Below are 21526 nucleotides of genomic sequence, written 5' to 3'. Positions count from 1 at the left end.
CATTTTTAATCTTACAGTGCAGTACCTTGTAAAGTACAGTAGTACAGTACAACAGCTGGCATACAGGGCACGTTCGCATCTTTGAAAGTTCGCAACTTGAAGGTTTGTATGTAGGGGACTTACAGTAATGTATTTGGCCGGGAAGCTCTAATATGCAAGGATTGCAGGAAATTCCAGTCAATTGGACTTAATCCATACTTAATGCTGAACTACCTGTTTTTAGGCCTAGAGATAGGAAGGTCCCAAAGAAGAGTTTGGATATTGTGGATTATGTTAATTGCAATCGATATGATATGGAAGCAGGAGCAAAAGGTATATGCAGAAGAAAGAAAACTTCAGGCTGGTAGCAAATGCAGTTAGTTGGGCCTTCTAGACGATGATCATCTAGTTCATAGAAAACAGTTCTCTTTGATTTCTTGCAGCTCTTACTTCCAGCTACCCCTTAGACTTGCACTCCCTCTGCTTTCAGTGGCATCTTGTTTCTTTCCCTCTTTCCTCTTCTTGTTGATAGTAGATCTTGAACATCTTGTATATTTACCATTTATTACCTTTACTACCTCCTACCTATTTGCTTCAAAAGATAATGCAGGAGTGGGAGTCTGCCAAAGTACTTTCCTCAGGTAAGATAAGCAAAGAATCCATTCATTCATTTAACATACAGTTAAAGTATCATCCTTGTGTGCAATACTCTTGGCTACTGAAGAGTAAAAACATGATATCTAATGTAACATGTAAGTACTGAACATGTTAATCCTTGTGACAATCCAATGAGGTAGTACTGTTTTATTTTTTTATTGAACTATAGTTGATTTACAATATTGTGTTAATTTCTACTGTATAGCAAAGTGATTCAGTTAAACATATACATCTTTTTTATATTCTTTTCCATTACAGTTTATCACAGGATATTGAATATAGTTCCCTGTGCTATACAGTAGGTCCTTGTTGTTTATCCACCGTATATATAATAGTTTGCATCTGCTAACCGCAACCTCTCACTCCATCCCTCCCCCACCCCACCCTCCCTTGGCAACCACAAGTCTGTTCTCTGTGAGTCTGTTTCTGTTTCATAGATAAGTTCATTTGTGTCATAGTTAAGATTCCACATTTAAGTGATAACATGGTATTTGTCTTTTCCTGACTTCACTTAGTATGATAATCTAGGTCCATCCGTGTTACTGCAAATAGCATTTCATTCTTTTTTACGGCTGAGTAGTATTCCATTGTATATATGTACCACATCTTTATCCATTCATCTGTTGATGGACACTTAGGTTGTTTCCATGTCTTGGCTATTGTAAATAGTGCTGCTATGAACATAAGAGTACACGTATCTCTTTGAATTATTATTATTATTATTTTGGCTGCAATGGGTCATTGCTGCACGCAGGCTTTCTCTAGTTGTGGCAAGTGGGGCCTACTCTGCATTGTGGTGCACGGGCTTCTCATTGCAGTGGCTTCTCTTGTGGAGCACAGGCTCTAGGTGCACAGGCTCAGTAGTTGTGGCGCACAGGCATAGTTGTTCTGTGGCATGTGGGATCTTCCCAGGCCAGGGCTCAAACCCATGTCCCCTGCATTGGCAGGCAGACTCTTAACCACTGTGCCACCAGGGAAGCCCTGAATTATAGTTTTGTTTGAATATATGCCCAGGAGTGGGATTGCTGGATCATATGGCAACTCTTTCTTAGTTTTTTCGGGAACATCCATACTGTTCTCCATAGTAGCTACACCAATTTACATTCCCACCAACAGTGTAGGAGGGCTCCCTTTTCTCCACACCCTCTCCAGCATTTGTTATTTGTAGACTTTTTAATTGTGGCCATTCTGACCGTTGTGAGGTGGTAGGTACTTCATTATAGTTTTCATTTGCATGTCTAAAACAGCAGTGTGGAGCATCTCTTCATGTGCCTGTTGGCCATCTGTATTTGGAGAAATGTCTGTTTTGGTCTTCTGCCCATTTTTTGATTGGGTTTTTTTGATATTGAGTTGTATGAGCTGTTTGTATATTTTGGAAATTAAGCCCTTGTCAGTCATATCATTTGCAAATATTTTCCCCCAGTTCATGGATTGTCTTTTTGTTTTGCTTATGGTTTCCTTTGTTGTGCAAAAGCTTATAAGTTTGATTAGGTCTTATTTGTTTATTTTTGCTTTTATTTCTATTGCCTTGGGAGACTGACCATTGGTACAGTTTATGTGAGAGAATATTTTGCCTAAGTTCTTTTCTAGAAGTTTTATGGTGTCATGTCTTATATTTAAGTCTTTAAGCCATTTTGAGTTTATTGTAGTGTATGATGTGAGGGTGTGTTCTAACTTCATTGATATACATGTGGCTGTCCAACATTCCCAGCACCACTTGCTGAAGAAACTCTTTTCCGCATTGTATATTCTTGCCTCCTTTGTCGAAGATTAATTGACCATAGGTTTGTGGGTTTATTTCTGGGCTCTCTATGCTGTTCCATTGATCCATATGTCTGTTTTTGTGCCAATACCATGCTGTTTTGATTACCGTAGCTTTGTAGTACTGTCTGAAGTCTGGGAGGGTTATGCCTCCTGCTTTGTTCTTTTTCCTTAGGATTGCTTTGGCAATTCGGGTCTTCTGTGGTTCCGTATAAATTTTAGGATTACTTGTTCTAGTTCTGTGAAAAATGTCATGGCTAATTTGATAGGGATCACATTAAATCTGTAGATTGTGTTGGGTAGTATGGCCATTTTAACAATATTAATTCTTCCAGTCCAAGAACATGGGATATTTTTCCATTTCTTTGAATCATCTTCAGTTTCTTTTATTAATGTTTTATAGTTCTCAGCATGTAAGTCTTTTCACCTCCTTGGTTAGGTTTATTCCTGAGTATTTTATTTTTGGGGATGTGATTTTAGAAGGAACTGTTTTTTTTACTTTCCTTTTCTGATTTTTCATTGTTAGTGTAAAGAAATGCAGCCGATTTCTGTATGTTTGCTGTATCCTGCTACTTTGCTGAATTCATTTATCAGTTCTGGTAGTTTTGTGTGGAGTTTTTAGGGTTTTCTATATATGGTATCATGTCATCTGCATATAGTGGCAATTTTACCTGTTCCCTTCCAATTTGAATACCTTTATTTCATTTGTTTGATTGCTGTGGCTAGGACTTCCTATACTGTGTTGGATAGAAGTGGTGAGATTGGGCATCCTTGTCATGTTCCACATTTTAGCAGGAAGGCTTTAGCTTGTCACCATTGAGTATTATATTGTCTATGAGTTTGTCGTAAATAGCTTATTATGTTGAGACATATTCCCTCTGTATCTCTTGGTAAGAGTTTTTATCATGAATGGATGTTGAATTTTATCAAATGATTTTTCTGTATTCGTTGAGATGATCATGTGTTTTTTGTCTTTTCTTTCGTTGATGTGGTGTATCACATTGATTGATTTGTTTATGTTGAACCATCCTTGTGACCCTGAGATGAATCCAACTTGGTCCTTGTTTATGTGGTGTCGGATTCAGTTTGCTAATGTTTTGTTGAGAATTTTTACATCTATATTCATCAAAGTTACTAGCCTATAATTTTCTTTTTTGGTAGTGTCTTTGTCTGATTTTAGTGTCAGGGTTATGGTGGGTTCATAGAATGTCTTTGGGAGTGTTCCCTCCTGTTCAGTCTTTTGGAAGAAGAGTTCAAGAAGGATTGGTATAAGTTCTTTGTATGTTTGGTGGAATTCACCTGTGAAGCTATCTGGTCCTGGACTTTTGTCTGTAGGGAATTTTTTTTTTTTTTTTTAAACAGGTTCTGTTTCATTACTAGTGATCAGTCTGTTCAATCTCTTTCTTTTTTTTTAAATTAATTAACTTTTGGTTGCATTGGGTCTTCATTGCGGTGTGCAGGCTTTCTGTAGTTGCAGTGACCGATGGCTATTCTTCGTTGCGGTGCATGGGCTTTTCATTGCAGTGTCTTCTCTTGTTGCAGAGCACAGGCTCTAGGTGCGTGGGCTTCAGTAGCTGTGGCTCATGGGCTCTAGAGCGCAGGCTCATTAGTTGTGGCGCACGGGCTTAGTTACTCTGCAGCATGTGGGATCTTCCTGGACCAGGGCTTTGAACCCGTGTCCCCTGCATTAGGAGGCGAATTCTTAACCACTGCGCTACCAGGGAAGTCCCAATTTATTTCTTCTTGATTCAGTTATGGTGGGCTGTATGTTTCCAGAAACTTGTCTTGTTTCTTCCAGGTTGTCATATTTGTTGGCATATAATTCTTCATAGTATTCCCTTAGAGTTTTTTGTATTTCGGTGGTATCGGTTGCTATTTCTCTTGTTTCGTTGCTTATTTTGTTTATTTGGGTCTTTTTTTTTCTTGGTGAGCTTGGCCAGAGGTTTGTCAATTTTTGTTTACCCTTTCAAAAAACTAGCTCTTGTTTTTATTGATTTTTTTTTCTATTTTTAAAACATCCTTTATTTATCACCTCTCTGATCTTTATTATTTCCTTCCTTCTGCCATCTTTAGGTTTTGTTTGGTCTTTTTCTAATTCTTTTAGGTGGTAGGTTAGGTTGTTTGAGATTTTTCTTGTTTTTTAAGGAAGGCCTGTATCACTATGAACTTCCCTCTAAGAACTGCTTTTGCTGCATTCCATAAATTTTGTATGGTTGTGCTTTCATTGTCATTTGTCTCAAGGTATTTTTAAATTTCCTCTTTGATTTCATTGTTGACCCATTGGTTTTTTAGTAGCATGTTTAGTCTCCATGTAATCATTTTTTTCTCATTTCTATTTCTGTGGTTGATTTCCAGTTTCATGCCCTTGTGGTCAGAAAAGATACTCAAATAATTTCTATACTCTTAAATTTGTTGAGGCTCATTTTGTGCCCTAGTATGTGGTCAATCCTAGAGAATGTTCCAAGTGTCTTGAAAAGAATGTGTATTCTGGTTTTCTTGGATATTATGTCCTGAAAATATCAATTAAGTCTAAATGTTCTATTGTATCATTTAGGATCTCTGTTAACTTACTGATTTTCTGTCTAGAAGATCTGTCCATTGATGTGATTGGGTGTTAAAAGTCTCCTGCTGTTATTGTATTCCTTTCAGTTTCTCCCTTTATGTCTGTTCGTATTTGTTTTATGTATTTGGGTGCTCCTGTGTTGCGTGCATATATGTTGACAAGTGTAATATCCTCTTCTTGTGTTGATCCTTTTATCATTATATGGTGTCTTTCTTTATGGTCTGTGTTTTAAAGTCTATTTTGTCTGATGCGAGCATTGTGACCCCCACTTTCTAGTCATTTCCATTTCAGTGAAATATCTTTTTCCATCCCCTCATTTTCAGTCTGTGTCCTAAAGTGGGTCTCTTGTAGGCAGCATATTGTAGGCTCTTGTTTTTTTTATCCAGTCTGCCACTCTGTGTCTTTTGATTGGAGCATTTAGTCCATTGACATTTAAGGTAATTATTTTTTTTTTTAATTTTATTCATTTATTTTGGGCTGCCTTGGGTCTTCGTTGCTGTGCGCAGGCTTTCTCTAGTTGTGGCAAGCGGGGGCTACTCTTCATTGCGGTGCGCAGGCTTCTCATTGCAGTGGCTTCTCTTGTTGTGGAGCACGGGCTCTAGGTACATGGGCTTCAGTAGTTGTAGCATGTGGGCTCAGTAGTTGTGGCTCATGGGCTCTAGAGCGCAGGCTCAGAAGTTGTGGCGCACGGGCTTAGTTGCTCCGTGGCATGTGGGATCTTCCCGGACCAGGGCTCGAACCCGTGTCCCCTGCATTGGCAGGCGGATTCTTAACCACTGTGCCACCAGGGAAGCCCTAAGGTAATTATTGATAGGTATGTATGGCCATTTTAAACCATGTTTCCCAGTTGATTCTCTATTTCTTCTTTGTTTCTTTTTGTTTTTCCTTTTGTGGTTTGATGAGTTCCTTTTATATTGTGCTTTTGTTCTCTTTTTTTTTTTTTTTTATTTTCAGCTGCGTTGGGTCTTCATTGCTGCACACTAGCTTTCTCTAGTTGCAGCGAGAGGGGGCTACTCTTTGTTGCGGGGCACGGGCTTCTCATTGTGGTGGCTTCTGTTGCGGAGCATGGGCTCTAGGAGCGTGGGCTTCAGTAGTTGTGGCACGTGGGCTCAATAGTTGTGGCTTGTGGGCTCTAGAGCACAGGCTCAGTAGTTACGGCGCACAGGCTTAGTTGCTCTGTGGCATGTGGGATCTTACCAGACCAGGGCTCAAACCTGTGTCCTCTGCGTTGGCAGGCGGATTCTTAACCACTGCGCCACCAGGGAAGCCTTGTTCTCTTCTTTTTGGTTTTTGTGAATCTCTTACATGTTTTTGATTTGTGGTTACCCTGTTTTTCAAGTATGTTAACCCCTTCCTTTACGTGCTTTAGACTATTCATATATGCTCAAACACATTCTAAGAAAACACTACATTTTCTTACTCCACATTTTATGATTTTGAGGTCTTCTTTTACATTTTCATGTTTATCCTTTTGCTGTTCATTGTGGTTATCACTGCTTTGACAAAAAAAGTTTTTTCTATTAATCTCTATACTGGCTTATTTTCTCTTTCCTATAGCTGCTTGCTTTTCTATTTAGAGAAGACCTTTCAGTATTTCTTTTAGGATAGTGTTTTTTTAAAGCATTTAAAAAGATTATTTATTTATTTATTCATTCATTCATTCACTCATTCATTCATTTATTCATTCATTCATTCGGCTGCACCTGGTCTTGGTTGCAGCATGCGAACTCTTCATTGCGGCATGTGGGATCTAGTTCCCTGACCAAAGGATCGAACCTGGCCCCCTGCATTGGGAGCGTGTAGTCTTAGCCACTGGACCACCAGGAAAGTCCCTAGGATAGGTTTAGTATTGCTGTATTCTTTTAGTTTTTGCTTGTTGGAGAAATTCTTTCTCTCCTATTCTAGATGATAATCTTGCTGAGTAGAGTATCCTAGGTTGCATATTTTTCCCTTTCAGGACTTAATGTATCTTGCCACTCCCTTCAGGTCTGTAACGTTTCTCTAGAGAAATCAGCAAGAGGGTTCCCTTGTAATTAACTCTTTGTTTTTCTCTTGCTGCCTTTAGAATCCTCTTTTTATCTTTAACTTTTGCCAGTTGAATTATATGTCTTAGTGTAGGTCTGTTTGGGTTCATCTTATTTGGGACCCTCTGTACCTGAATATCTGTTTCCTTTCTAGGTTTGGGAGGTTTTCAGCCATAATTTCTTCAAATACATTTTCGATCCCCTTTTCTCTTTCTTCTCCTTCTGGAATTCCTATTATGCATAGATTGGCATGCTTTATATTATCCCATAGGTCTCTTATATTGCTTTCTTTTTTTTTTTTCATTTGGCTTTCTGACTGCTGTTCTGATTGGGTGATTTCTATTATTCTATCTTCCAGGTCACTTATTCGTTCTTCTGCACTATTCAGTCTGCTGTTCACTGCCTTTAGCTTTCATATCTGCAAATGAGTTTTCTAATTTTTCTTGGCTCCTCTTTAGAGTTTCTAATTCCTTTTTACAGTAATCTGTATTTCTGTTGATAGCCTTTCTTAATTCCTTCAGTATTTTCATTATCTGTTTTTTGAACTTGGTGTCTATCAGACTGAAGAGATCTGTTTCATTGTTTGCTCTTTCAAGGGGCGTTCTGTTGATATTTTAACTGGGGGTCATTCTTCTGCTTCATTTTACTTATATTTCTCTTACTCTGAGTTTAGGAGAAACAGTTATCTACTGTGACCTTGGAGGGCTGTGTAGGAGTGTCCCTGTGTAGCCTGCGTGGGTTTAGTATTTTTGGTGCGAGGGCTGTTCAGTATGGATGCCTGCCACCTTTCCTCAGTGTGTCCTGGCCCTTATCCCCTTGATAAGGGGGTGTCACTGGTGGTGTGGTGACCAGCGCCTGCACTGGATGTTAAGTGGGGCCTTCTTTTTGCTCTGTGGTTGTCATAACCCTGTCAGGGACCGTGTCTGCTCCCTAGTTGTTGGAGTAGAAGCCCCCAGATCTGTTTCTGAGTTGCACTTCTGAGCTGTGGTGCGAGGTAGGTGGGATTGAAGTGCTCCCACTGGGAGAAGAGCCACTGAGTATTCCTCCGCCAGAGCTGTCTGCCTGGGAGTGCGCTCTGTTGTGTCACCTGTCATCCTTTTGTGCGGGCTCACAGAGTACACTGTTGGCACTGCCATCTGTCCTGCCTCAACCACAGGAGTGCTGGCAACTGGCCCTGGTGTCCCTGAGGTGGTGTTTTCACAAGGGCACCAGCGCAGATCCACTGAAGTCAGGTCCCAGGACTGCAGTAGTCTCGCACCTGGACCCTCTGTGGAAGCTATGGAGGCAGCCCAGACTTGTCCCAGCCACGGGGACACCCATTTTCCATTCCACGTCCCGTAGTGCTGAGTTTACAAAGCTGGCGGTGGAGGTGTAAACCCGCGTCTCACGCAGCCCTGAGGAGAGGTTTAGCCCTGCTTCCTAAGTTGCACAGCCTCCGGCACCTGATCCCAGAGGCCGCTGGGGCAGTGGCTGGTGCACAGAGGAAAGAGGCTGCCACACTGGGCCCTGCCCCTTCGTGCACCGCTTAACAGTGGCGCTTTGCTTCTGTGGTGGGCCTGGGCTTCTGTGTACACCTCTGCTTGTGGCCGTACCGCGCTCCAGCCCCTTCGGGCTGTCTCCACACAGCCAACCCCAATCCTCTCCCCAGGTCTGTCCTCTACACCCGAGTTTCAGCCCCCAGCCCCCACCTGTACCCACGGGTGCGTGCGTCTCAGGCTGGGGAGCACAGGGACGTGGCACGTGGTTGTGCTCCCCTCTGAGCCTCGGAAGCTCCTGTTCTGTCCGGCTGATTCCTCTTTCACAGCTCCTTCCCAGGGGCGCAGGTCCCATCCCGCTTCCCCCACCCCCACCCCCGCCGCGTCCTACACAGGTTCACGGGGAGATCTTTCTTGTCCTTTCAGGTGTTTAAGGTCTTCTGCTAGTGTTCAGTAGGTATTCTGTGAGAATACCTATGTGGATGTATTTTTGATGTATTTGTGGAGGTGAGTTCCATGTCCTTATGCTCCGCCGTCTTGATTAGAGCCCTGAGGTGGTACTGTTTGACAGATGAGGAAATCAAGGCTTGGAAAGGTCACACAAATAATGACACTGGAAAGCAAAACTTTTACCCTGAGATGTACAGAGAGCAAAACAAGGAAAATGGAGAACTATTTTAAATTTTAGACAATATTCAAGTTAAATATCTTAGATTAATACGTAAATTTGATGGATTGGTTGGAGGTTTTGTCTCCCACGAAGGCATTTTCCTTCCCAAGTTGGAGAAAGTTGAAACATGTATTTAATAGCTAAAGTGTGTGGGAGTGGTGGCTGTGTTTGTGTGTGCGCACAGTCTAGAGCCACTAGAGGGAGCCAGGACTCAACAGAAGACAGATTTGTGCCAGCTGGAAGCAATGCCTAAACAAACTATGATTGCATCTCAAAAGGTAACGCCAACCCAAATCAGCACTTCGAATGAAAACCTGTTTTCAGGATCACTCGGAGGACTCAAATATGAACATAAACTGAAGGTTTAATACTTCGAATCACAACTCTTATACCTGGATAGAATTAGATGATTTCCAGATAGGATTGTAGCCCAGGAGATGTTCTTCCTAGTTTACCACACTGCCCTTTGGGAGGAAATTTTGATGGGAACACTTGTCTTGAAGTATTTAAACATAAGCTTACTCAAGGTGTTTTGTTTGTAAAAGCATCATTTGGCCTCAAAAATACAGTAGCTTCCATAGGATGGATGTCATTGGGGGTGGGGGGGTCTTCATTTCTTAAAGAAGCTGCCACTTGTCGTATTTTCTTGATCTTATAAGTGCCTTGAACTCATAGATTTGAAGTCTCCTTTGACTCTGTCCCAATTCTCACTTCCTTGTTTTCCCAGGGACAACACCACTGTTGTGTATATTCTTCTGGAACATTTTTTGTACTTTAATGTACATTATTTATGTATCTTTGAACAACTAGCTGTGTAGTTTTTTTTTTTCATTTACAGAAATGGTATGCTAAACACAGTTTGCCATTGACTTTTTAAATTCACCTCTGTTTTTGAGTTTTACCATGTATACATGTAGACAATACATTTCTTTTAATTTTTTATTTGTTATTTTTTCATTTATTTTTGGCTGCGTTGGGTCTTTGTTGCTGCGTGCAGGCTTTCTTTAGTTGCGGTGAGCGGGGGCTACTTTTTGTTGCAGTGCGCAGGCTTCTCATCTTGGGTTCTTGTTGCAGAGCACGGGCTCTAGGCATGCGGGCTCCAGTAGTTGTGGCGCAGGGGCTTAGTTGCTCCACAGCATGTGGGATCTTCCCGGACCAGGGCTCGAACCCATGTCCCCTGCATTGGCAGGCGGATTCTTAACCACTGTGCCACCAGGGAAGCCCAATACATTTCTTTTAAATGTTGCATAGTATTTCTGAGGTATGCCACAATTTATCACTTCCCCCTCTGAGGATGATTAGGTTATTTGTAATTTTTTAACTTTTATCAACTCGAGTAACATTCTTTTTTTTTTCTTTTTGGACAAGAAAGTAGGATTTATTGGTGGGCATGAGTAAGGAGGGGACAGCGCCAAGGCTCTCATGAGTGCAGGGCCCGCCATTTGTCCAGAGAGCCACAATTAGGGATGTATTTGACCCCACAGGCACCCGGGATAAGCCACTTTTCTGCCACCATGTTTTCGAATTCATCCGCATTAAACTTAGTAAATCCCCACTTCTTGGAGATACGGATCTTCTGGCGGCCAGGTAACTTGAACTTGGCCCTGCGGAGGGCCTCAATCACATGCTCCTTGTTCTGCAGCTTGGTGCGGATGGACATTATGATTTGGCCAATGTGGACCCTGGCCACTGCCCTGGCGCTTTCCAAAGGTACCGCGCATACCTGTCTGGAGCCTAGATTGGGGACAGCATGCCAGTCATTAGTGTACACTGGAAATGGCTGTCTCCAAGGTCCCTTAGGGCAACCCGTATAGGCAACAGGCTGCATACACTACTGAGGAAGCTAAAACCATCTAGTTAAATACCTGTAACTGCAGTAGCTAGAGTACAGGGTAGGGCTGCATTTTCAGTTTTACTAGGTGTTGATAGATTATACTCCAGAGGCTGCCCATTTGTGTTCTCACTAGCAGTGTACAAGAGCCCCATATTTTCACATCTTTACCAATGCTATAGTCAGACATGCTAACTTTGCCAAGCTGATTGCTTTAACCTGCATTTTCCTGATTATCGGTGAGATTCAACATTTTTTTCATATGTATTTTAGCCATTTCTCATGTATACATACCTTTCATTTAAAGTTAAACTTAGAATTTTACACAGAATACCATTCTCTGAAGTGAATTTTAATATTGTATTAAAAAATCAAACTTGTTACACAGTACATATGTTCTATGACTTTATGCATACATCCATATACATATATCAAGGTAAAGTCCAATACTAAAAAAAAAATAGCTTTCCCATGGCCAGTGTTCTACGGAAGTAAGACTGTGCAAACTTTATTTTGTAGTCAAATGAGATTGCAACACTAAGGCAGAACAAGGCAAAAGCAGATGTGTCCACAGTATATTACAGAATATCTTGCATAGCTTATTTGTTCTCACTTGATAAACTCATTTTAGGATTCTGAAAGATTTTTTTTTTCTCAATGAATTTATACAAGTTAGTGTGTACTTTTTGCCTTTGTTCTATAGCAAACCAGCTTTCTCAGTACTAGTTATGTTTTAGTTTACAACCTTACAGAATTAATGATAGCTTGAGCTTTTGGGGCTCTGAACTGTTTCACTGTAATCCTTGATACAATGACGTGCAAATACATGTATCATTTTGAATCTTCATCTGTATCTCAGGCGATTTTCTAGGGCTTCCATTCTCTGTGTCATTTCTTCTAGTAAATCTCAAATTAAGGAAGAGGAATCTGAATGGCCTGTATTTATTTACATTCAAGTCAACTTGATTTATCTACATAAGAATTTGTGTCCTGAAAAATCCAAGGCTTTTGGGGGTTTTTTTTCCCATTTCTGTTAAGTATTTTAAAATTCTGACTTATAAGTTTATAGTAACTTATTAGCACATGCTATCAAGACTATAAATCTGTATGGGTTTAAATACTCTTTTTTTTTTTTTTAAAGCCAGATAGTTCAGTTCAAATTTTTCTTTTTAAAAATTTTAATTCTACTCACACCCCTGTTGCTTATAAATTAATTTGCCATAGCACACCTCTCAAAGCCAAACTGATAATGTTGGGAATGAGGTGAAGAGAAGAAAACAAAAGGATTAGGCCTTGGAAAGTAAGATGACATCAGAAGAGATGAAGAAAGATGAGGAGTTTTCACCAATGATGATAGGACCAAAGTGTAGCAGCCTTGAAGACTTCTGACCTATGCTCTTCTAATTTTTTTTTTAAGATTTTTTTTTTCTTTTTTTGGATGTGGACCATTTTTAAAGTCTTTATTGAATTTGTTACAATATTGCTTCTGTTTATGTTTTGGTTTTTTGGCCGCGAGGCATGTGGGATCCTAGCTCCCTGATCAGGGATTGAACCTGCACCCCTGCATTGGAAGGCGAAGTCTTAACCACTGGACTGCCAGGGAAGTCCCAACCTATTCTCTTTTATATATAACTTCCTTATTCTCTTGTGAAGTAAACCCTCAGAGGTGGGCTGGGAAAAGGCAGAGCTGAGGAGCATTAGAATAAACATTTGTCTTCCTTCCTGAAGCTTCTTAATACCCTCCACCTGCTCCCTCAATGGCAGAATGAGAGCCTGGATTCATCACCTATATTAAACACTGTCAGATTATTTTACTTTACTTTATGGAGCATATTTCTGGTTTTCAGAGAGGTAATGGCTATATGCTGTTCTTTATTTTATAAACCCATTTGCACAGAAATAATTCAGAATTAAACCGTTTCCCTTTAGACTAGTTGATGCATGTTGAGCTAGATATCAGGCAGCTTTAATAAGCTTACTATAATTTTAAGTTCAGAGCATTTGGCAGGGTGTTCAGTGTATAAAAGCACTGAATCCTCATTTCTCCATTATCCCAAAGCATCCCTTTTATTTGTAATAATTGTATTAGTGAATCATTGGATCCTGCTGTTCCCTTGGTAGAATGTTTCATCTTAGAGTGCTGATATAAAAGATCTCTGCTGCCAAACAAAACCCCACCCCAGTCCTCTAGAACCTACACACTGACCAGATGTGGCCGCAGTGTGGCTTGGGACCAAAGGAAGGGTTTGGAGTTTAGGTAAAAGACTTTGAAACCTCTTCATTCTACATTAATTCTTTGCCTATACGCACTGTATCTTTAATGCACTTCAGATCTGGTATATAGCTTTCATTTCCTCCCAGCAGAGAAGGAGTTAAATAAGTCTGTCTTTTCTTTACTTTGCATACTGACTGGCTGACTGGCCTTAACTGCTAAACCTCCTAGAACCAACCGCAGATAGCAGCTAAGTGCCTGACCTGTGCCGGAAGCTTGGCTTGCCCTTGGCTCTCAAGCACCTATCAGTCTGCTTAAGAAAAAGCCTTTCTTGGAGTTCACTGTTCTTGACTTTATGGAAATGACTTCATTTGATATATACCCATATATAGAATTTTTTGAAGTTGTGATAATATTCTTTGCATTCCATACAGAAGCATAACATTAGAAAAGGATATAGCGCTGCGTTAATTTTCTTACTTCTTCATTTGCAAGGTTCTGGAACATTATAAGGTTTTCACATTTGCATTGATTGTGTTTTTCTTCCAAAGGACTTCCTAAGAAAGGAGATGGAAAGTGTTCACCTCTATAACCCACCAAACTTCCCAGACTCGTAATAGTAGGACTGAATCAGCATATGAAGGAAACCATAATGAAAGAAATGTTCAACTTTTTCCATGCAGCCAGATCCAGTAAATACCAGGAAAGGGCTGTATGTGCTTCCAATGCTGGAAGTGCCCTTTTTTGTGGACTGCAGGAAGACTGCTCCACTTTCTTTTAGTTTATTTTTTTAGTTCTCATTTTTCTTAAGTTCTTCTCTTTCCCCCTCTCCTACTTTCTACTTCCTCCTTTCCTGTCCTCCCTTAAGCTGAGTTTGTTGGCAAATTGAGAGGCTGATAGCAAATTACCCTATAGTAATATTTTACTTGGAATTACCTGAGGATTTTGTCGAATGGAAAAGTTTTTGTGTAGACCGTGCAAGATTGTTTTCTTCAAACAGATATCTGTGTTGCACTGCAAAATTAGAACAGGAAAGTATGTCTCGGATATTTATGGTGACTGGCTCAGATTCTGTAAAGAAAAAGAAAACTGAAGTCAAACCTGTTTAACATGGTTGTGGTTATAATACAGCCATCAACTGTCAGAGTAAGGTACTTGGTACTTATAGAATGGGGTACATAGAATGGGGTACATAGCTTTATTTTGGGACATACTATGGCAGAAAGACTGTCAGCAGAGAGGCTATTACCAACTATGGCTAAAAAAGTGTAGAGTAAATGTTTCCTGTGTGATGGAACAACTTTTGTCTGTGGGGAAACCATGGTGCAAAGCATCAACCAAAGATTCTAAAAATACTGCTTTTAAAAAATGTACCTGTTGGCTTGCGGGCCCTCTTTGGCAGTTCCCCTGCTGGGGAATCCCGTCTTCCATCAGAGTCTTCCAGAGCTGAGAGGTAAAAGATGACCAAAAGAGTGACACTTGTCCACATGGGCGCATGTGTTCTTTAGAAAACTGGTCCCAGACCAACTCCTTACCTACCTGCCACCACCCAGGATGTTCTGGTTTGATTTGGTAACACCACCGATTCACAAAAGCACTTGGTTCCCCCGATAATCTAAGACCTTTCTAGGGCAGTTCTCTTTAGTAAGAGAAGCTTGGATCCCTTAAATGCATCTTAAGAATATCCCCCAAAATGTTACGTCTAGAAGGTGGGGTGGGAAAAAAAATTAAGTTTGTCCAAGGATTAAGTTGCAGTGGCAGCAGCTCCATTTGAGGCGTTTCAGCTTAAATGAAAGAGCTTAAAGGCAGAACATTACCAAGTTGCATTAGAAATCTGAAAGGCCTTCCCTTCCTGGCCTCTTTCATCCCATTGCTCTTTCCTATGGAGGAATAAGGCACATCACTTTGACTGGGATTTTACTGGCGACTGAAGCTGGGACAGGAATAAAAGGAAAAATGGTGAGAACTGCTATATGCAAGGACACCCGGCACAACAGTGAACTGGAGAAAAGCACAAGGGGCTCCTATGCGTAAGAAAATCTAAATTCTAAACGGCAGTTTAATGTTCTGTAAACAAGTAGTCCGTGCAAGAGGGCATTCTTTAAATTTTCATCAGTGAGCTTGGAAGGACTACCATCCCTTTCCACTCTAGTTACAGGTGTATCCCAAAATTGTGCATCAGCTTTCCTGATTCATATAATGGTTTTCTCTAGTTTCGTGATCATCTCCATAGGGTTTTTGTGAGGATTAAGAATTTTGCCATGTGTCAGAACACTTATCACACTGCTCAGTACAGAGCAAGTGCTCAAGCAACGTTAGCTATTATTTTGTCTTCCCTCTCCCTTATTCCACTTTTTGTGCTTAGTGTTTCTGGGCTTCACTGGCCCTGCCTACAAGGGAGGCACTTTTTTGAGCACTTTGAAGGAATGGATTGAGAATTTCTCATTCACGTGCTGCTGTGTTTGCTAAGGTCTCTCCTAGACGTAAGCTATAGTACCTTCACATATGCCTTTCCGTAGTTTATCACTTATCTCGCCCATCGTGCTGAAGTCTTCGGCATAGAAGAGATGCTCTTCTGTGGGCTCAGAGGCAATCTCTTGTAGTTCTTCCTCAATGGCTTTCCCTACCCCAACAGCATACATGGTTACACCTAAGGAACAGAGCAAATTAAGAGCAGGCTAGTTACACAGACATGGAAAACAAACTTATGGTTACCAAAGAGGAAAGGGGGGGAAGGGATAAAATAGGAGCTTTGGATTAACAGATACACACTACTATATATAAAATAGACAACAGGGTCCTACTGTAAAGCACAGGGAACTATATTCAATACCTTATGATAACCTATAATGGAAAAGAATCGGAAAAAGAATAATCTGTGATTATATATAATATATATGTGATATATATATAATCTGAATCACTTTGCTGTACACCTGAAACTAACACAACATTGTAAACCAACTTTACTTAAATTAAAACAAAACACAGTAGTTAGAGCTGTATTCCCAGGATCTGGAAGTTGTGTGTACTGCACCCAAAGCCAGCTCGATATTAATAAGTGGTGTGATTTGAGGGGTCCATGTCAACCTCCCTTTACTTTTGCATCATTTTAATTTTGGCTTTGTGAGCAAAAGACAGGGATCCAAGAGAGGAAGGTGAGGCATGAAGGAGAGGTTGGGGCGCTAGACCACCAACCTGTTGCTCAGCTCTGGACAAGGTCATGAACAAATCTTCAACTTTCCCCTGAATTAGCCTTGTGGGTAAAGTAGAAAAGGGCACTACCTTATGGCTTGCTTGCTAAATGAGAATCTCTTCTGGGAGAATTCTAAGAAACGGGTCAGTTTATGACCTTGTAACCTAGTTTCTACTTCTCAGAGGTACAGATAGGAACTTTAAGTGACCTGCGGCCAAGTGAAGCTGGATTCTGCCCACCCATCTTGGGAGGACGAAGCCTTGTGAGGAGGTGCTAAGCTGAACAGGAGAATCTGCAGACCAGTGGAAATCCCCAAAGTAAGTCAGAAAAAAGAACAAACCCAAGTATCAACCTTAGATTCCAAGAGGCATATGAGATTGTTCCAAAAGCTTTTCTAAACAAAATTAATCATTAGACTCCCTTCCCCAATATCCCCTTCATTTGAAAGTAAAACATAATGAGAACTTAAGTTCTGCTTGATTTTCAGCAGGTATCTTATTCTGGCTAATTCATTAGACTAGATTTTTTTTTTTAAATGGACATAAAAATGGCTCTTTAAGCCAAAGGGCAAGAGTTGGCCTCGTTCTAAAGTCTATGTCAGGTCAACAGCCAAGTTCAGCATATTTGTCTGAGAGCCCAGTGACTTTATGCACAACTTCCTAAAAAGGATAACTACTATTTTAAGATTGTGTTAGCTATACATAGCAGTAATTAAATTCATTAGAGGATGTCACTTCAGATAAATCTTGTTGATTCAAGAACCAAGTAAACATCTGTTTCTTCCACCACCTGTCTTTGGAGGATTCGTGGAAATTTGAGTGGGTAAGAGTAAGGCAGATTGGCTTCAATGAGACAAATAAAAGGGTTGACAACTGTCTTTGGAGACAGGGTGCTTTCCCCTATACATTTTAAGAATGCAGGTTAGAGGGGTCTGTGGGTTTGACATAGGCTCAGGTAAGCTAGTCTAGAAGCAGGGGAACTGGGTGTGAGCAGCCAGTTTTACAATCCACCCAGATGATTCAGGCAGGACACTTTTTGTGGCTCCTACTCTATTGGGTTCAGAAGAAAAGAGTGACGTAAGCAATATCAATAAAACGGCCTCCTCTGTGAAGAGAGTGACTGAATGCTGACGTGAACCAGCCTTTCTGTGAGCAGGAACGGAGTTCACCAATGCTACTGCCAGCACTTTCATCCTTTGTTCATTCACTCAGCAAGGGCTGGTCACACATGTACTGTGTTCCATGCCTGATGGAGGCACTGAGTCCATAACGTCTTGGATGAAGCCCTGGTTGGTACATATCCTTTCCCTCTTATAGGACCTGCTGAAGCAATGTGCCCTCGACAAGTTCTTAAAGAAAGCAGCTTTCAAGCAAACTGCTTCACAGCCTCAAGTTTTCTCATCTCCCCAAGGGAGATCCAGACACTTACCCTCAAACTCTCTCCACCAACCATCATAGCTTCTGGGTTTCCTTTCGTCAAGAGCCATATTCCCCCGTCACACTTGACATCTATACACAAATGAAGTCACCTCAAATGCCCCCTGCATTATACATGGAGTCAGACAAACCTCAAAGAGGCTGAGCTCTACTGAGCAGCAAGAGTTTAGAGTCATGATCTTGTGTGACATTTTGATTTTCTCAAAAGTTAAATTTTGCCTCTTGCAAACACACACACGAGTATTCGCTGTCCTAAGGCTACTGCACTCCCAGAGTGTTCACTGGAAGCACTGCTTAAAAAAGAAAAGTATTGGTAAGCGTTCTTCCTATCAGGAGTCTATTTTTATCAAGCTCTTCAGGTGATTCTAAAGCAACCAACCAGACCAGTGTCTGGGAACTGTTGTGTATTTCTCTGGTTAAATAGCACGTGCAGGATTGATTCTCTGCTCTGGCGGTCACACCCTGGCTAGTAAATCACAGTAGATAATTACTCAGGTATAGTCTGTGTGTAGACCAACCTCCCAGTCTGCAAGATTTTCGTATCCTTCCCGAGTCCTTTAACTCCTGTGGGGTGCCTTTAAGGCCACTAGGTGGCAGTTTAGTAAAGGTGTGTAACAGTGGTGACAGGAAGCCTTTCTGTCTGCTCAAAGAATCTCACTCCTGTGGCCCCATGTGAACACCAAGTGAGTTTAAGAAACCCGAACCTTGAGTGGTGTAAACCACACCTCCATCCCATATTACCATTGGCCTGGGCTTTACTGGCCCACTCGGAGACATCATCCTGAGCCCGTCCATCTGTTAACACGATGGCCACTCTGGGCACCCGTGCGGAGAGAGGCCTGGCCCCTTCTACTTGGGTAAAACTTCTCTCAAACATGTGTTTCAGAGCCAGTCCAGTCATAGAGCCCTTGCCCATGTATTTCATGTGGGCCACAGCTTTTTTCATGTCTTTGGCCGAGCTGAAGTTTCTCAGGGTAAACTCTGTGCGGACCTGCGTGGAATACTGGAGCAGCCCCACTCGAGCGGCTTTTGGGGAAATTGCCAAGGAATTTATAATTCCAGTGACAAACTGCTTCACAATCTCAAAGTTCTCTTCTCCGAGGCTCTTGGATCCATCGATCACAAAGACCAGGTCAACTGGGCCTTCAGTGCATCCTACAGGAATGAAAGGAAAGTTGAGCTAGTTAAATGATAAAAATCACTTATGCACAAGAGGAGAAGAAAACTGCGCTTCCACTGGAGGCATAACCACTTGGGAGAGCCACCTTTATTCTTTACATAATACACAGGACAGACAGTGTAGGGAGAGTGACGAGCAACAATAACGCTCAGAATTGCCTTTATGTGCGGCTTGTCAAATTGTTAAAAAGTGGTATTTTCCACAAGCAAAAACACACAGCAGATGTACAAATTGGAAACCAGGTCCACACTGTACCCTGGGTCACCGGCAGCCAGGTCTGGGAGGGACTGTGTGTACAGTACTCTGAAGGGTCTGACAGCACCCAAAAGATTCCAATAACTTTACTCCAGGCGGGTGATACCACCCCGGTGCTGGCATCTGACAGACAACAGACTTGGAAAGTCTTCCAGTTCAGCTCGGCCATCACCTCTTCCAGGGAGATTTCCTAGTAACTCAGCTTGTCTTAGTTACTCTCTGTGTAGCCCTAACACTACTAATTTAGTCGACAAAACATTGTTTATTGAGCACCTGCTTTGTGTAAGGCAGTCAGTGCAGCAGGATTGCAACAGTGACCAAAGCAAACTCCCTGACACCACGTTGCTTACAGTCCAATGTACTCTGTGCAGTGTTCCACACGGTACAGCGGCTAGTTAATTATGTGTCAGTTTCCTCCTCCAGTCTGCCAGTTCCTCCTCAGCAGGAGCCATTTCTCATTAATTTCTGTACCTCCAATACCTGGCACACAATAGTTGTTAAATAAATACTTGTTGACAGAATAAACGAAGGAGGTGGTGTCCATTGGGTAGCACACCCGTTAGTATCCTATTGACTTTTTTTTTTTTGGCTGAGCCATACAGCCTGTGGGAACTTAGCTCCCCAACCAGAGACCGAATCTGGGCCCTCGGCAGTGAAAGCACGGAGTCCCAACCACTGGACTGCCAGGGAATTCCCCCCTATTGACCTTTTAAAGTTTTAAAATGAATTATCACTGTGAATTCTTTATCTATATGGAAGTTTTCCAAGCAACTCAGATGGGTGACAGTAAAAGCTTTATGCAAATACGTAAGCAAACTGGGTGTGGAGAGATTTTTTTGTTATTTAGGGCTGCATAAGAAAAATTTACAGATTCCAAATGAATGATCTCATTTCAAACAGTCTATGCAATATACATTCCCTTTTACATATCAAGCAGCTGTCTAATATTTGAAAATGAAGCACAGCAATATTAGGAAGTAAAGACACACATGCAAAAATATTTCTATTCCTGGGCTTAACTAACATGCTAATGTAATTGTGTGTGTGTGTGTGTGTGTGTGTGTGTGTGTGTGTTGGAAGAGTTGGGTTCCTCTCTTTCTTCATTAAGTGCTTGTCCTCTTTACCCAACCTATTGATCTGTTATTAATGAGAGGAAAAGGCCAATTCAGAGCTTCATTTACATTCATAGCCTGAATCTCAAGGAGTGTGCACGTGACTCTCCAGCAGATTTCAGAAATAGTGAAATAATTTTCCAGCAGTGAATCTGTTTTCTCTTCTTCCCCATATACTCTTTTCTTACAGAATGAAACCAACACCTGCAGCCTCCATGCATAGAGGGGTGTAGAAGGCTTCTCCAGGAAACAAGAATCCTAGGTCGAGTGGAAGAGCATCAGGGTGAGAGGTGCCAGACTCTCACTTTCAGATCCAGGGAGAATGACAGTCCCTCTTGCTGGCTACTTGTTTGCAGGAAGGTCACTCAGCTTTCCTTGGATGTTTTCTTTTGGTAGTTAAGTCAATGAGACTGGAACGGAGCAGTGTTTTGCTTTCTGAACTTAATTTTCACAGAGTTCCAGAATTTCAGGGTTGGACAAGACCTTTAAAAGCCACTGGTCCAGCCACCCCTGTTGCTCACATCTTTACTGCATCCCTACCCAGTAGCCATTCATTCAGCCTGGACCTGAACACCTCTCCTGATGAGGAACTCATCACTTCACCACTGAAGCCCCATCTGTAGACAGCTCTGCTGTTGATGATTACATTTGTAGCCATCATTTGTCGAGCAATTGGAATGTGCCAGCACTGGGCTAAACACCTTTAAATCATGATATCATGTATTCCTCATGACGATTCTGTGAGGTATTATCTTCATATTATATGAAGAAACTGAGACTCAAGTTAAATAATTTCTCCAAGGTCACACAAATGTATGAATAGGGGGTTCAAATCCAGGTCTGTCGAAGCTCATGATCTTAACTAATTAATCACACAGCTTCTCTGAGACAAAGTGTCTTTGTCCTCATACTCAGCTGTAGCTTCTCCCCGATGTCCTTTCTTTCCCTGGGGTCTGGGGGGAGTGTCATATAAATAATGGGTGAGGAGATTGTCAGTTTGGTATTTGAAAGGTACCTCAAGTCTTTTTTTTCTACATAGATCTTCCTTTATTTTTCACTTGACATCGTATTGAACTTCCCCACCATGATGCTTTCTAAATCTTGTCTCTATCCTTTTTCTTTATTTTTTTTCTAAAAAAAATATTACATGCACATGGAACAAAGTTCAAACACTA

At 41.3% G+C, this 21526-nt stretch overlaps 1 protein-coding gene and 1 long non-coding RNA gene across 10 annotated transcripts in view; one reads left to right on the top strand and one right to left on the bottom strand.

Annotated features, from left to right (window-relative positions):
• Positions 1-11291: 11291 nt before the first annotated feature.
• MATN2 (matrilin 2) overlaps positions 11292-21526 on the bottom strand; it is a 150176-nt gene continuing 139941 nt past the window's right edge. For 5 of the 9 annotated variants that reach the window (XM_082432692.1, XM_082432693.1, XM_082432694.1 and 2 more), the window contains 6 exons: positions 18546-18959; positions 15670-15822; positions 14547-14618; positions 14109-14243; positions 13631-13729; positions 11292-11860 (listed from right to left, as the gene is read on the bottom strand). In XM_082432692.1, coding sequence (XP_082288818.1) covers positions 11805-11860; positions 13631-13729; positions 14109-14243; positions 14547-14618; positions 15670-15822; positions 18546-18959 — 929 coding nt within the window. In that variant the 3' untranslated portion in view covers positions 11292-11804. The remainder of the gene's footprint in view (positions 11861-13630; positions 13730-14108; positions 14244-14546; positions 14619-15669; positions 15823-18545; positions 18960-21526) is intronic. The other 4 variants (XM_082432697.1, XM_082432698.1, XM_082432699.1 and 1 more) reach the window with 1 other exon arrangement.
• Positions 15835-21081, top strand: LOC309646450. Its single transcript, XR_014255372.1, has 2 exons — positions 15835-16685; positions 20542-21081. It is a non-coding gene; the product is annotated as an uncharacterized lncRNA (long non-coding RNA).

This window comes from Balaenoptera physalus, assembly GCF_965194825.1.
Source record: "Balaenoptera physalus genome assembly, chromosome: 17".
Lineage (NCBI taxonomy): Eukaryota > Metazoa > Chordata > Mammalia > Artiodactyla > Balaenopteridae > Balaenoptera > Balaenoptera physalus.
Note: the sequence above shows the minus strand (reverse complement) of the source record. Positions and strands in the feature narration are given on the sequence as shown.